We start from the raw sequence: 17,250 nt of genomic DNA, 5'->3' as shown, positions 1-17,250 counted from the left end.
CTCACGCCTGTAATCCCAGCACTTTGGGAGGCTGAGGCGGGTGGATCACAGGGTCAGGAGGTCGAGACCATCCTGGCTAACACGGTGAAATCCCGTCTCTACTAAAAATACAAAAAGTTAGCCAGGCATGGTGGCAGGCGCCTGTAGTCCCAGCTACTCGGGAGGCTGAGGCAGGAGAACGGCGTGAACCCCAGGGGCGGAGCTTGCAGTGAGCTGAGGTTGCGCCACTGCACTCCAGCCTGGGCGACAGAGCGGGACTCTGTCTCAAACAAACAAACAAACAAAACAAAAAGCCCCTCAGACTAGGGGGCTTCCAAGTTTACTAGGCCCCACCCTGCCCAGAAGTCAGTATTTTGCAAGGGTGAAGGGAGTAGAACCTCCTACTGCCCCTTGAATTTCTCTGCCAGCAAACTAATGGCCACTGCAGTTTTTAGCTCCAAGCACCCTTTTCTGTATCCTCACATTTCTCCTTGCACTTCATTTCTTTTCTCCCCTTTTTCTTTTCCTTGGCAAACAGTTCTACTCTAAAGCCATCTTTTCAGATTCCTCTCCTAGCGCCACTCCCAAATATCGTCTGGTTACTAAACCCTCAGGTTCATCCCAGATATCTGAACCAGTCTCAAAATTTTAGCTGGCTGAGATTCCTCCTCTCCCCCATCCTGCTCTGTGTCTGAGGTCACCAGGGCTACCTGTTATTAAATAAGCCCCCTTTCCATTCTCAATTTGTCACTCTGGCCCAGGTCCTCACCTTATCACCACCACTTCCCACCTGCCACCTCTTGGAGAGCTGCCTCTCTCTCCTTCTGGCACGCACCCACTAAAAATGTTCACAATTTAAATTCTTTGCCTGGGCTCCCTCCTTTACTAAACCCAAGATGCTCTGATTCTGTTCTGTTCAGCTGTGCAGTCCAGGGGACCTCAAAACTGACTGCCAGGCTAAGTCTCTTGGTTTCCCCAGGATCCCCCAAAGGCCCCAGTCAGCTTTTTACCACAGCTTGCTCCTCCCTTCCTCCCTCTCTCCCTTCCTTCTTTCCCTTTCTCCCTCCCTTCTTTCCCTCCTTTCTCCCTCCCTCCCTTCCTCATTCCCCTCCTTTCTTCCTCTCTCCCTCCCTTTCTTCCTCAGTCAGCTTTATCCATAGCTCGCTCCTTCCTCCCTCCCTCCCTTCCTTCCTTCCCTCTTCCCTCCAAGGCTCAGCCTGTTTTCTTCTTTGATGCTGCCTTCTCTAATCCTGGGGTCTTAGTTTTCCCAGGAGGCAGGCAGAAGGGACAGAGAGGAGGAAATGGCATTTCCTTCAGGCAGAGTTCCTGGTGGACTCCAGTTCTCTGCGTGGAGAAATTCGCCTGGCATGGAGCAGGTGCTCAGCTTAGTACAATGAAAAGCGACTGAATGGAAGACTCCTCAAGGAGCCCGTATGGAACAATTTTGGTTCCAACGATCAACCTACATCTCTGAGAAGCCACAGAGCAGGAGGAGGGTTGTGGCAGAGGCCCCTGCGATGTTTCTCCACCCAATGCCTCTCTCCCACCACTTCTAGATGAGAGACACATCACCTGCCCGCCAGACCCCAAGCTAGAGACACAGCCCACATAACCAGCGAGCAAAATAATTCGTCCTATTTTGCTTAATGTCTTTGAGGAATAAAGATTATAAAATAGTTTCCTAATTTTTAGGTTAGCTGAATAATGGGTATCTTTTTTTCAAGGCCCTGAACCAGGAATACTCATTTTCTCATGGTGCTGCAGGGAGGTATTCTACCAATTAAGGCAACAAAAGGATCTTTCTGGCTTTGTAAAAGTCACTTTTACAATATATCCTATTTCAAATATGTGGGAGTATGTGCATTTATGGATACAGAGACTGCACAAAGGATAAGCAATGGGCAAAATATTAATAGAATCTGGGTAAGGGTATATGTGTCTGTACTACTTTTATTTTTATTAATTTTTTTTTAAATTTTGAGACGGAGTCTCACTCTGTTTCCCAGGCCAGAGTGTAGTGGCATGATCTCAGCTCACTGCAACCTCCGCCTCCTGGGTTCAAGAGATTCTCCTGCCTCAGCCTCCCAAGTAACTGGAATGACAGGCACCCGCCACCACGCCCAGATAATTTTAGTACTTTTAGTAGAGATGCAGTTTCCCATGTTGGCCAGGCTGGTCTCAAACTCCTGACCTCAAGTGATCCACCCACCTCAGCCTCCCAAAGTGCTGGGATTACAGGCATGAGCCACCATGCCTGGCCCTATTTTTATTTTTTTGTAATTTTTCTGTAAGTTTAAATTTGTTTCCAAAAAAAAAAAAAAAAATTTATCTTTTCAGAATAGAATCCTCGGTTCTGCCAGTCTGAGTAGAAACAGGAAATCCCACCCAGGTTCCATGAACAATCTTCTTTACACTTTGATTCTGATGAAGCAGGTGGGAAAAGGGGACTTTTGAAGTTCTACTTCCTGTCCTCTGGCCATAAACTTAGATGTGACTCACAGCCTAATTGTGTGTGCAATTCTAAATGGAAAACCTGACTCAAGAGTAGGCCTACAGAAAACCTCAGATCCGCTTCAAAAACTCACCTCCAGTATGCGTGCCTTTTCCCCCCCAACGACCAGCAACACTGGATTCACTGCTCCTTCCTATTTTTGTCAAACTGATGGTTGCAAATGGAAACTTGTTTTGAATTGCATTTAAAATTTTTTATTAATTTTTTTTAAGAGATGGGGGTCTCACTGTGTTGCCCAGGCTGAAGTACAGTGGCTGTTCACAAAAGTGATCACAGTTCACTGTAACCTCCAACTCCTGAGCTCAAGTGATCCTCCTGCCTTAGCCTCCCAAGTATCTGGGACTATAGGCACGTATCACTGTGACTGGCTGCATTTTTTTTTTTTGTTCTTCTTGATTGAGCCTAAAGATTTTTTTCCTTTGAATACTGACTACCTTCATCTTTTGTGTGAGCTGCATGTTTTAATCTTTTGTCTATTTCTCTAATAGGTTGTTGGTCTTTCCTGTGCTGATTTGAAAGACTTAAGTTGTTTAGATTTTAATCTGTTGTCTGTTATAGAGGTTGCGAAACCTATCTATGACGTCTTTTAACTTTGTTTATGGCAGCTTTCACTAGATACACTCAGAGTTTTGACACAGGAAGATGTCTAACTCCTTTCCTTTATGGTTTTTGGGTTTTGTGGCTTACTTGGGAATTCTCTCACCATCCTATCATAAAACACGGTCCTTTGGCTTATTTTATAGATTTTTTTAAAAATAAGGTTGTTTATATCATCTGGATTTTATTTTTATATATAGAATGTGGTATGAACTCAACTTTCCCCCCATATGAATACCCAACTGGCCCAACACTATTGAAACATTATCTGATTCAACGCCTCCTCTATCATAAGATTATATTTCCACATATATAAGAGTCTGTTTCGGGACTATTCTCTTCCTCTAATCACTCCACCTATTTGCATGCTAACAGCATTCTGTTTTAATTACCTTTACGCTACGTTTTAAATGGACCAACTCCATCCCTCATTACTGTTTTCAAAACTTCCTTGCAGACTATACTTCTAGTTGAACTTTAGAATCAGCTTTCAAAGCTCCATGAAATACATCAGTCTTCCTTTTGAGAAGTAGCCCTTTTGCAACACTGAGCCTTCTCATCCTGGAAAATCGTAAGGATTTTCCCTGCCTGTGGCTTTCTTTCAGCTCCACTCCTCATATAGTGTGTAGCAGCCACTCAAAAAATACATGTGGAATAAAAATAAGCTTCATAATTTTTATAATCATTTTACATATATTTTATTAAGATCACTGCTATAGAATTTACAGTTTTTGCTGCTACAATAAAAGGAATACTTTTTCCATTAAATTTCCAAACTGGTTGCTGTTGGCACACAAGAAAGCAACTGTTTTTTGTATGTTTATCTTTTTCTTTTTGAAGAGACAGGGTTTCATTCTGTCATCCAGGTTGGAGTGCAGTGGTATAAGCCTGGAACTCCTCAACTCAGGTGATCCTCCCACCTCAGCCTCCAGAGTAGCTGAGACTACAGGCATGCATTACTGTGCCTGGCTAAATTTTTTTTTTTTTTACTTTTTGTAGAGATGGAGTCTCACTATGTTGCCCAGGCTGGTCTTGAACTTCTGGGCTCAAGTGATCCGCCCACTTCAGCCTCCCAAGTAGCTGGGATTATAGGTGTGAGCCACCACACCTGGTTTGAACTATCACTTCAAATAGTTTCTTAATTCTCTTGGGAATCCAGTTCAATAATTATACCATCTACAATAATCCCAACTTAGTTTCTTTCTTTCCAATATAAATACACCTCACTTCTTTTTAAAAATGTTTTACCTTGGCAAGGCTTCCAGAGCTGTTAACACAGCACTGACAGTAGGCATCCTTGATTTTTTCCTATGTAATCTATTACATAAATTACATCAATATCTATGTAAGTAACGTGCCATTAAGTATAACTTTCCTTGTAGGTTTGTGATAGATATCCACTAGTAATAATCTACTTTTAACTTGCTAGTAATTTTTCCCCCTAATTATTAATGGGAACTGCATTTTATTTAATTCTCTTCAGCATCTATCAGCTCAATCTTATGGTTTTTCTTACTGTGGAGGCAGCCAGGTGTGCGCTGAGACTCCGGCTCCACCACCTGCACTGGCTCTGTGACCATGGCCATGAGTTACTTGACCATACTAAGCTTCAGTTTCTCCTGTCTATAAAGTAGGAATAATATCCAAGGCAAGTAAAGAGGTTGGCCCTGTGTCAATAAAGAGTGGACCAATAAATATTAGCTCTTATTAATAAGGATAAATTTCCTAATTTGAGCCCGTTACAGGTAAGGAACAGAGAGGATGGTGAGTAAACTCACAGAAACCAACCATCAAAACTGGGATGGATTTCTAATGTTCACATTTCCATGGCTCATGAACCAATGAGGGATCAGGGGTGAGAGGTGTGAACTCCCTGTAAAATGGCACAACATTGTAAGTATATGTGCAGTTTCCTGGCGAGTTCACAGCTTTTTACAAAGGAGTCTATGTCCCAGAAATGTTAACTGTCTGAGGTGGGGAGGGGAAGGAAGCGTAAGACAATGGTTAAAGGCAGATTATCACCGAAAGTTAACTGCTGCGTGGGGGAAGCCAGGCACACGCGTCAGAGGACAAGGCCTCCCCTAATGCCTTGGGTTTCAGTAGATGGATGATGCAGAAGGGAATCCCAAAAGAACTTTCCTGCCACTTGTCTTTAGTTCTCTTTCAAAAGTGTAAATATATAACCATATCACATCTCTGCAGAAATGTACGGACAGACTGCTAAGAGCAAGGAAAAAAGGGCAAACACCCAGCACGAGGGTGCCTGGATGGAACAAAAGCTAAGCCTCGTATGGTTCGCGATTTCGTGGGCTGAGAGAATAAAAAGATGTCACAGACCAGCCCTGGCTGGTATTTTTTGTTTAACTGTTTTTAAGCTAATTGATTTCAAACCAGTTCATCCCCTACACCTCTAGTACCTTTTGTCGCCAACAAATGGTGATCAGATTGGCTCAGTGATAAGAAGAAAACTGTGCAGCTGGGCACGGCGGCTCGAGCCTGTAATCTCAGCACTTTGGGAGGCTGAAGCGGGTGGATCACCCAAGGTCAGGAGTTTGAGACCAGCCTGGCCAACATGGTGAAACCCTGTCTCTACTAAAAATACAAAAATTAATCAGGCATGGTGGTGCGCACTTGTAATCCCAGCTACTCGGGAGGCTGAGGCAGAAGAATCGCTTGAACCTGGGAGGTGGAGGTTGCAGTGAGCTGAGATTGCACCACTGCACTCCAGCCTGGGTGACAGGATGAAACCCCGTCTCAAAAAAAAAGAAAACTGTGAATTGTTAGGATGGACAAGGAGTGAGCAGGAGCAAAAGAAAATGTGCGGGAAACAGGGCAGACACTAGGTAGGGCTAGAGAGTTCCCAGCTTTTTTATAAAGGGGTCTATGTCCAGGAAGGGCTGGAGAAGGAATAGATGCAGATCCAAAGACATGGCCTTTGGACTTCAGGGAGAGCACAAAAAGGCACCACTCCAGCAACACTTGGGTTCTTCGACTGTGCTTCAGGTATTAAAAATGATTGATATTAATTTTTTCTAAGACATGTTTACAGAAAAAAACTCATAAAAGTTCAAATATAATTACCTTTGTTTCTTTCTGTATGGGACTCCGCAATTTTTGTCCAGTTTGAGGAGTTTGGGATTAGGGAACACGACTCTACTATGCCAATATACCACTCCTCTAACAGGAGTCACAAAAACACTTAGAGAAAAGCAACAAATACCTTCTTACCTGCCTAGGTGTTCAGAGCTTGGGCTGACCAGGTACATTAGATTCCTGAGGGTATGCAGTGGTTGTAACTGATCTAAATTTACATGCTAAAAAAAAAAAAAAAGAATTGGTTAATATTTTCAATTATTTAACGAAGTAAAAATTAGTTCACAACCTATTTTTCATACCTGAGAAAAACAAAGGTAAAGAATATTTGCATTCAGTTTCTTCACTGCTCGAGTAAATTTCTGCTTGCTTAGATTTTCGCCACAAAATTCACTGTAAAACAAATATACAATTTATAAAGTTGTATTTTTTTGAGAAAACTGTATGTTAAGATTTCCATTTACAGTACAATTAGGTATAGCACATACTCTGTGCCCTTTGACTCCTTAGTAAATTGCACTTAAGGACTTTTTAAGAAAACACCATTCCCCTCAGAGAACAATTACACTGCACCTATACACATTACGAAGGCACATACCCTTTGACTAAGCAATTCCACTTCAGGACATTTATTCTACACAAATATCTGCACACTAATGAAATGAAAAATGTACAAGATTATTTCTTGAAGCATCAACAGCAGACTGGTAAGATCTTGACACCTGTACAGAAAGGTAAACTATACAATTGTCATCTGCTTTATGCAGAATGGCAGTCAGAGGCTTACAACAGCCCTATGAGGCCCACAAGATTTGCACCCCATCTTCTTCTCTGCCCTCGTTATTCTATCCAGGACTTTGCAGCTGCCATTCTTTTTGCCCACAGCCTCTTTCCTTAGGGGTCCACACAGCCTGCTTACTCCCTCCCTCCCTCAGTTCCCCTATGACCACACACCTGCCCACTCAAACACAGCAAGCCCCTCTCTCACCACATTCTCTTTCTCTTACCTTTTTTGTTTTTTAGGCAGGGTCTCACTCTGTCACCCAGGCTGGGGTGCACTGGCGTGATCACAGCTCACTACAGCCTGTAGCCTCAATCTCCTGGGCTCAAGCGATCCTCCCACCTCAGCCTCCCGAGTAGCTGGGACTACAGGTGTGTGTCACCACACCCAGCTAATTTTTTTTTATTTTTAGTAGCAACAAGGTCTCACTATGTTTCCCAGGCTGGTCTCGAACTCCTGAGCTTAAGTGATCCTCCTGCCTCAGCTTCCCAAAGTGCTGGGATTACAGGCAGGCATGAGCCACCATACCTGGCCCTCTCATCCTGTTTTAATGTTCTCCACAGCACTTACTGCCATGTGACGTGCTGTTGATTTGTTTACTATTTATGCTGGGCCCTCCATGAAAATGTGAGCTCCAAGAGGGCAGGGATTATTTTTTTTGTCACCAATGTATCCTCCAGTGCTGGCACACAGTAGGTACTTCATAAATGTTACATAACTAAAAATTTTTAAAGCAAAGTGTATAACACCATAGTATAGCATACTACCATCTGTGTTTATTTAAAGGCAGAAGATGATGGCTGGGTGCAGTGGCTCATGCCTGTAATCCCAGCACTGTGGGAGGCAGAGGAGGGCAGATCACTTGAGCCCAGGAGTTCAAGACCAGCCTGGGTAACATAGGGAGACCCTGTCTCATACAAAAAAATACAAAACAAATTAGCCAGGTGTGGTAGCGTGCGCTGTAGTCCCAGCTACTTGGGAGGCTGAGGTGCGAGGATCGCTTGGGCCTGGGGCGGGATGGAAGTTGCAGTGAGCTGAGATAGCGCCACTGCACTCCAGCCTGGGCGACAGAGTGAGATCCTGTCTCAAGAAAAAAGAAGAAAGCAAACTTTTAGTTTTTAAAAAAAATTAAAAAGAATTTTTTTTAAGTGGGAGAAGACAGTAATAATATGTTTATATATGCTTGAAATGCAATGATAGCTGGAGGGTAGTAGGAAGGTTGTAGTGCAAACTGGGTAGACTGTATATCTTTAAATTTTTTGAATTTTATTTATTTACTTTTGAGACGGAGTCTCACTCTGACACCCAGGCTGGAGTGCAGTGGTGTGATCTCGGCTCACTGCAACCTCCAGCTCCCAGGTTCAAGGGATTCTCCTGCCTCAGCCTCCAAATTGCTGGGATTACAGGCACAGGCCACCACGCCCAGCTAGTTTTTGTATAAATGTTTTGAATTTTAAACCATGGGAGTTTTTCATTAAGAAAAAAACAACAACAAACAAAAAGAATTCAGGGCAGGGCACAGTGGCTCACCTGTAATCCCAGCACTTTGGGAGACCAAGGCAGGCGGATCACTTGAGGTCAGGAGTTCAAGAGCAGCCTGGCCAACATGGCAAAACACCCCTCACTCCTAAAAATACAAACATTAGCCAGGCGTGGTGGTGGGTGCCTGTAACCCAGCTACGCAACAGGCTGAGGTGGGAGGATTGCCTGAAACTGAGGGGGAGGTTGCAGTGAGCAGAGATTGTGCCACTGCACTCTGGCCTGGGCAACAGAGCGAGACCGTCTCAAAACAACAACAACAACAACAACAACAACAAACCAAATAATTCAACAGCTACAATTTAACATATGAGGATCTGCAGCAAACCCTCTGAACATCCTGGTACTCCCCTTTATATTCTCTGTGGTCTTCTCGAAGGCTTCATGTACAATTGTAAGATAATGAAACTAATCTGCACATAAGGCTTTTGAAATTAATCTCAATATTTCAATCTGACCTTCTTTGTCTTGATAATACTTACATTCTTATTTTTGGTTTACTGGAATAAATATGGACAAGATAGAAACCCAAAAGAGCCATGATAAAGATGACATTACCACCTTCAATTACTTGCCTGTTGCACAGCTTTTTGGGAAGATTTACATCAAGTATATGAGACAGAATGTTGACCAGCTGAGTTGCATAGCACAGCGCAGCACTGATGGTGTAGGCAGGGTTACTCTGCTCCATGTCTGCAGCAGGAAAACAACCACCATGTACAAAACCTTAACTCCAGCAAAACTACTAATGAGCCAAGAGTTTATCATTTATGATTTTATCACGATAGCACTGTTACGTTTTAGTGCTTACTCAATAGATGCTCCATGACCAGACATAAATAGTCCCTTATTTGTTTTCTTTTTTGCTGAGAGCAATGTAACAGGGCAAATGGGCCTAAATAGACCCAGCATAAATAAAATTAAAGTCTGACCTGCGTGAACCTGATAATGTAATATCAAAACAATAAAGGCCCAACTTGAATGTCACCTCCCCAGAAAGGCCTCTCCTGACAACCCTACGGAAGAGTCATCCCTTCCTCTGTACCCCACCCCACCCAAGGATGCTCCCCTAGTTCCTTCCACGGCACCCACTCAACGGACAGCACCTTGATCATTTACTTGCTTCCTACCTTTCTTCCCTGAGAAGGGCAAAGGGCCACATCTGTCTCGGTCACCTTTTTATCTCCAGCACCCGGCAATGTGCATAACACAAAGCATGAGCTCACTAAATATTTACTGAGTGACTAAATGAACAATCTTTCTCCACCAAAGAGAAACTGCAGGGGTTTTAAAGGGTTTTTCCATCGGGGCCTTTCAATCTCCATTTAGGACTACTAAAACACGTTACAAAGTTATACTCTAAAAATACGGGTCTCAGCAGGTGAAATATACTTCTTTAAATAATGTCTTCTGACATAAACAAGGCAATATTAACCCCCAAAAGATGAGACATCTAAAAACTGTTTTCAGTCCATCAAGTGATGAATAAACAACATGTGGCTTATCCACACAATGGAATATTATTCAACCATGAAAAGGAATGAAACACTATACATATCATGTGGATGAACCTTGAAAACATTATGCTAAGTGAAAGAAGTCTGACACAAAAAGCTATATATTCTGTGATTCCATTTATATAAGTTGCCCAGAACAGGCAAATCCACAGACACAGAAAGCGATGTGTGGCTGCCAGGAGCTGAGGGGAAGGGAGAGTGGGGGAATGTGACACTTTCATGCCATGGGGTTTCTGTCTGGGATGATCAAAATGTTTTGAAACAACACAGAGGTGATGGGAGCACAGTGCTGTGAATGTACTAAATGCCCCTGAATTGTTCACTTGAAAGTTATTCATTTTGTTATGTCAATTTTACCTATAACTATCTCTATATATACGTTTTAAAGGATATGCTGCTTCTCACCAGGCCCCTGGGTTGTTTTCTTCTCCTCCACCCAGCTGTAGTAGGCAGAGTAGTCCCCATTGTTAGGGAGGCTAATCCAAGGCCCTGTAATGCTGATGCTGGTGTCTCCGTTGTGGTCGTCACAGACCCATCGTCCTGAGAGGTAAGTTGTCCTCCGGGCTTCGGCGAGCTTGCTCACAGTGCTGGAGGTCATGGCACTGTCACTCTCTGAAGACACATCTGCGGGGTCTCTACAAGTAGGAAGACACATACGGATTTCGAGAGAGGGTTTTAAGGGCATGCAACAGACCTGCGAGACATGCTAGAACATCGAAAAGCTGCCTATGAGCACGGGAATTTTACATTACATTTTTATTTTTTATGTTTAGAGATGGGTGTCACTCTGTTACCCAACAGGGAGCGCAGTGACAGAGGCAATCATAGCTCACTGCAGCCTTGACTCCTGGACTCCAGAGATCCTCCTGCCTCAGCCTCCTAAGGAGCTGGGACTATAGGTACCTACCACATCTGGCTAACTTAAAAAAATTTTTTTTGTAGAGATGGGGTCTCACTTTGTTGCCCAGGCTGGTCGTGAACTCCTGGCCTCAAGCAATCCTCTGAAAGTGCTGAGATTATAATCATGAGCTACCGTGACCAGCCAAAGTGCAAATATTTCAGTTGTGAGCCACCATGCCTGGCCAGGAATTTAACTGGAATATATGTAGAAAAGAGCTTGCCATCAGAGAGGAAGATCAAACCAGCTGTATGTGAGGAAAACGGAACCATGAGGTAGGGCTTAACATATTAGGTTCTCAAACTACTTGGTCTCAACACCTCTCTACATGCTTAAAACACTTTGGAATCCCAAAGAACTTTTGTTTATATGGGTTAGATTACTGATACTTACTGAAGTAGAAATACTGAGAAAAACATAAATAATTCATTCAAAAATACCAATAAACCTATTATACATTTTTATGAAAAAAATCTTTTTCAAAACAAAAAATTAGTAAAGAGTGAAACTGTTCTACATTTTTAAAACTCCCTTTAATACTCAAGTCTTTCTGTTGTTCTTTCAAGTAAAAATAGCATCCCACAAAAACAGCAGCTAGTTCAGCATGCAGCTCAGTCTCTCAAGTGCTTTTCCTCGAGCCAGCAATGGTACTTCAGTGTGCAGCACAAGGGCCTTACGCATGCTTCCCATGCCACAGCCAGCCCCGTATTCACAGGTTCCATGTCTCGAACTAACCGAGGGCCGAAAATATTCGGGGGGAAAAAAAAGAAAATAAACAATAGGGCTAGGTGCGGTGAGACTCACACCTGTAATCCCAGCGCTTTGGGAGGCTGAGGTGGGCAGATCACTTGAGGTCAGGAATTCGAGACCAGCCTGGCCAACAGAGTGAAACGCCATTGCTACTAAAAATACAAAAATTAGCTAGGTGTGGTGGTGGGCGCCTGTAATCCCAGCTACTAGGGAGGCTAAGGCGGGAGAATTGCTTGAACCTGGGAGGCAGAGGTTGCAGTGAGCCAAGATCATGCCACTACACTCCAGCCTGGGTGACAGAGAGCGAGACTCCATCTCACACACACACACACACACACAAAAAACCAAGAACAACAAAAAATAACAACAAGCCGCTATGATGGCTCATGCCTGTAATTCCAGCACTTTCGAAGGTCAAGGCAGGTGGACTGCCTGAGCCCAGGAATTCAAGGTTATAATGAGCTATGATCACACCACTGCGCTCCAGCCTGGGCAACAGAATGAGACTCCCTCTCAAAACTCCCTCTCAAATGAAAAAGCAAAAAAACCAAACCCACCATAAGAAGTCACAGCAGGTACAAACGCACTGAGGGGGAAGAACATAGTTTGCCTGGGGAACAGAGATGTTCAGTGTGGCTGGTGTGTGGGATGCACAAGGGAAGTGCCAGGAGACGGTACTGGGAAAGCAGGTAGGAAGCAGGCAGACTGGGAAGGGCCTTCTGTGCTGCACCAAATTTAGATTCTGTCCTCTCGGGCAGGGGTTCTTCATATCTTTCCTTCTGCCACAACATACGTGTAAGATAACTGCTACCGCCTGTCACAGATAAGACTGTGGCCAGTTATGAGCTGTACTGCTATGTCTCCCTTCTCCCACAAGAAGTTGAGAGAAATGAAAACAAGAAACCTTATTAGAAGGATAACTTTAAAACCACCAATTTCTTTTAAAAAAAAATTAATGGCATATAATAATATACACTAAATAAAATATTAAAACAGCACAGAAATAGTTTTTTTTTTCACGTTTTCTCTTCGTGTATTTTCTTTTTGAAAAAATGTCAGCCTTACAGAAAAGTTGCAAGAATTTTAAAGTTTCCCTGTATACACTTTGCTCAACTTCCCCAAAGTATCAATTCAGGAAAATATTACACAATAATCACAACCAGATAATTAGCACTGCTACAACACTATTAACTAATTTATAGACCTTATTCAATTCTCTCCAACTGTCCTGCTAATATCTCTTCTGGGGTTCAGGATCCAAGATCACACATTGCACTCAGCTGTTAGTCTCCTAAAAACTTTCTATTCTGCTCTATTTTGAATGCACCTTTTCATTTTTCTATTTGCCAACTCTTACTAATGACAAAATACTTAGAGCCAGAGAGTCGCTTCTTAAGCTGGAAGCAGCCGTCAGTCTTTTTGGTTTTTAGGAAGCCAACTCTGGTAACAGACTAAAGGACGGACTGGAGAGAATAGTTATGAAACTAGCAACAGTCCAGTGAGTGTCAGTTTCCAGGAAAAGGTGCTGGAGAGTGAGAGCAGTCAGAAGAGACAGGAAAATCCTCAATAGAGCAGTCTGGTGGCTTGTGGTTGAATAAAACGGAAGCCTTCGGTGGTAGTTTCCAAATCTGCTGACCAGCAGCAGCATCAGGGAAGTGTAAAGATACAGAAGTGTTACAAGATGGACTGGGACGGTGGAGGGGTGCTCTCTGGAACCTCTATTTCTCAGATGAACAGCCAGATGGGGGAATCACTGTCCTGTCCATCCCACCAGAGGTTATCCATGCACTACCGCCTAAGACTAAAGTCACAGTATTCAGTGCTCGATAACAGTTAACACAATAAGCAGCAGTCACCAGGAAAAATCTAAGTCAACATGTAGTGCCCACCATATCGGAGACCCCAAGCTCCAGATGTTTTCTTATATATTTGGTCATGATTTCTCTGTGAAAAAGGCATTTTTAAATCTCCATTTATCAGACAAGGTAATCAGGATTTTGAGGTCCAAGAACATGCCCCACAACACACAACGAATAAATGGCCCAATATCGCCCATCAGATGGTTCTTTGTTTATTTGAGACAGAGTCTCGCTCTGTCACCCAGGCTGGAGTGCAGTGGCACAATCTTAGCTCACTGCGACCTCGGCTTCCGGGTTCAGGTGATTCTCCTGCCTCAGCCTCCCAACTGGTTGGGACTACAGGCATGCGCCACCACGCCTGGCTAATTTTTGTATTTTTAGTAGAGGCACGGTTTCACCATGTTGGCCAGGTTGGTCTCAAACTCCTGACTTGAGGTGATCCGCCTGCCTCGGCCTCCCAAAGTGCTGGGATTACAGGCATGAGCCACCACTACCAGCCATTAGATGGTTCTTAATCAAGAGTGAGTCAGCACCTCATCTAGAAGCTCCAGGAGAGTACACAAGCCTGGGCCCCACCCCTCGCCTGGCTGCCTCCCCAGCTCTGTGCAGTGCGTACTGTTTGTTGAAGCAGATAAGACTTATGTTCCATCACCAGGAAAACCAATGACCCTAGAATAAGGCCCCATAAATGAGGTAATGACATACTTTAAAAAGTATTTGGAACTTGATCTATTCCTGGAGTCAAAAGACTTGCTTAATGTACCTCACACCAGTCTTTACTTCCTCGATTGGAAAAATGACAGAGGTGAGCTCTAATATATGGGATCGTCGAAGATTTGCCAGACGCTCATAATGACTTCTTAAGTCAATGGTCTTTTTTTCTACCAGGTCACCAAGTTTGCGATTATGCCTCTGAATCTTCTCCTTTTTCTCTTGGTGCCGTTGTGCTCGACTGTAAAGCTTCTGATTCTTTTCCTTGGTTTTGAGAAGGCCTTCAGAATCTAAAATAAATAAATCACACCCAACAATTATCTTTGCAAACAGTTCCTGTGTACTGCAGAGCTCCGCCCCGCAAGCACACGTGTTTTCCCTTGCAATCTAAACTGAAAGAAAAACCTCAATAAAATCAACTAATGTTCACTAAGTGGAAATTCGGAGAGTTTAGTTCAAGTAGATATTACACATAAAGCAAAGAGAATCATGATTAAAATGACTCTGGATCTCTATTTGTAATCACCATTAGTAAAAGGAGTCACTCAACGACTATTGAGTTTAAGTTTAGCACAGGAAGGACCTAATTTTCCTACAGTGCGCACCAAAGAATAGTCGTGTTGGGCAGAAAAGAGATCTAATTCAAGTTTGAAAAACTTACTGGCTATCTGATTTCCTTACAAACTTCTTAGGTGTGCCTTGGGCTATCATCAGAGAACCCAGGTATAATCTCACAGCAGGTGGTCATCCAGTAGAGGAGAAGGGCAACAGAAACAGCCCAAGAGCTCTGCAAAGTCACAGTGGAGTGTGGCAGCCACCAGCAGGGTGGGTGGGAACATATCTGGTGAGGTATCCAGAACACACATGCCCAGCATTTTAAGCGCTGGTCACACAACCACGAGGAGACATACACTCGTCCTGTCAGACGTAGGTTCTTTCTGTGGAGTTCCTTCGGGTTCTGGATCTTACACCTGCTAGGGCTGCTGGGCTGTAGCTAAACTTCACTTGAATGACAAAAACAAGCTGTCAACTTTCAGACAGATACCTAGGAGCTGCTTAGGCAACTTAAACCCAAGTTCAAAATCAAGTTCATTATTTTTCCAGGAACATCTTTTCCAGTTTCCCTACTTCAAGATTATGTTTGACTTGTCCACTGCCTTGATGGTCAATTCCATTCCCAGTCCAAGTCTTTCTATCGAGGCCTTTCTTTTCATTTCTACTATCACAATCCTAGTTAACGCTCACCAACACTCTGCCTATCTCCAGCATGGCTCAACTCCAAGCCTTCATGCCCTCTTTCACTTGCTCAATCTTTACAAATTATAGTCAATACTCAGTGTTTCTCCACTGCCTGTCTAACACAGAGCAAACCCCTCAGCCTCAAGGCCTCCTCCAAATTGGTACATATCCCACAGTTCCCCTCTGCATACCCTTCGCTCTAGCTGTACTCAACTGCAACATATTTCAAATCCTTTCTGTAAGATGGAACCACCTGAATGCATGGATGGATGAATGCTGAACCAGTCATCACTCCCTAACTCTCAGGCTATTTGCTCCTGTTTTCTACATGTTCGAATTTTACTCATTCAGGGAGGCCCCCCTCCATAAACATTCCCTAGACCTTTTGCTCCTTGGCACCCTAGAGTAATGTGTTAGGACTCTTCTGATGGCACATAGCTCTTGGTTCCTCACATGAGGTCCCACCGAAGCCTTGCTGTCTCCTAACTAGGGTATAAAAGGCACCTGATAAATGTCTGTGGGTCCCAATCACCCTCCCACCCTCTTTCACTGAGCACCACTGAACTTAGGTATTTGGTTGCATGTATGAGATTTCTGACAGTTTTTTATTTGAGATGGAGTTTCGCTCTTGTTGCCCAGGCTAGAGTGCAGTGGCACAATCTCGGCTTACTGCAACCTCCACCTCCCGGGTTCAAGTGATTCTCCTGACCCAGCATCCCGAGTAGCTAGGATTACAGGCACAGGCCACCACACCCAGTTGATTTCTATATTTTTAGTAGAGATGGAGTTTGACCATGGCTGATCTTGAACTCCTGACCTCAATGTGATCTGCCTGCGTTGGCCTCCCAAAGTGCTGGGATTATAGGCGTGAGCCACTGCACCTGGCCGATTTCTTACAGTTTTGAAACAACTATCAGCCAGGTGTGGTGATGGGTGCTTGTAATCCCAGCTACTTGGGAGGCTGAGGCAAGAGAATTGCTTGAACCTGAGAGGTGAAGATTGCAGTGAGCCGAGATCGTGCCACTGCACTCCAGCCTGGGTGACAGAGCGAGACTCCATCTCAAAACAACAACAACAACATCTCTTTGCCATCCTGCTCAATGTGAATGTCCTAAAGGTTCAGTCTCTTGGTTCCAACACGTGCTAACTCATTTTCATTATCTTTACCGAGCTCTTTACAAGTGCTGAAATGAATCTATCCAGCCATGATCCTGAGTCATACAGTGGTCAGAATTTTTGGGGAGGATCCATTTCAAATTTATTATCATGACCACTCGCAGGTGGCAGGAAATCATCAGTCACCCCATCTGCACTCAGTGCAGACTCAGCACCCAGTCATCCTCTCTCCCCACCATCTCCCCATAAACATCAAAATGTTTGGTGCTGTATAATCTACTCTTGCTTCTTTAGATAAGTAACTCTGACTACAGCACAGATCAACTCAACACTGCAATTGCATATAACCTAACTTCCCTATCTATGCCCTATCTGTATTATACCATATATCATGAAATCTTAAGTCAAAAGATTCTAGAGAAATAATTCATCAGTCTCTACAATTTATAATGTGTGCCCTTTCGTGAATACATGGCGTAATTCAACAACAAGCTCTTAAGCATGAGTTCAAGCATAGTTTCTGGAATCCATTAACACCTTTAAAATTGTTTGCAAATTTTGTAAGTCTGGTCTAGAGGGTGGGAAGGAGACTACATGTACATTCTAAAAGAGCAACAGTTCCCAACCCTGGCAGGTCATCAGAACCACGTGGAGTAGTA

General features: G+C 43.6%; 1 protein-coding gene across 1 annotated transcript in view; it reads right to left on the bottom strand.

Annotated features, from left to right (window-relative positions):
* ATG14 (autophagy related 14) overlaps window positions 1-17,250 on the bottom strand; it is a 46,821-nt gene that overhangs the window by 5,132 nt on the left and 24,439 nt on the right. Inside the window, exons 5-9 of the mRNA XM_003901836.5 lie at window positions 14,289-14,526; window positions 10,424-10,653; window positions 9,077-9,194; window positions 6,484-6,574; window positions 6,317-6,402 (exon numbers count right to left, since the gene is read on the bottom strand). Coding sequence (XP_003901885.1) covers window positions 6,317-6,402; window positions 6,484-6,574; window positions 9,077-9,194; window positions 10,424-10,653; window positions 14,289-14,526 — 763 coding nt within the window. The remainder of the gene's footprint in view (window positions 1-6,316; window positions 6,403-6,483; window positions 6,575-9,076; window positions 9,195-10,423; window positions 10,654-14,288; window positions 14,527-17,250) is intronic.

The sequence above is a fragment of the Papio anubis genome, chromosome 7 (genome assembly GCF_008728515.1).
Source record: "Papio anubis isolate 15944 chromosome 7, Panubis1.0, whole genome shotgun sequence".
In the NCBI taxonomy this organism is placed as follows: Eukaryota; Metazoa; Chordata; class Mammalia; order Primates; family Cercopithecidae; genus Papio; species Papio anubis.
This window is presented reverse-complemented; position numbering and strand designations above follow the sequence as displayed.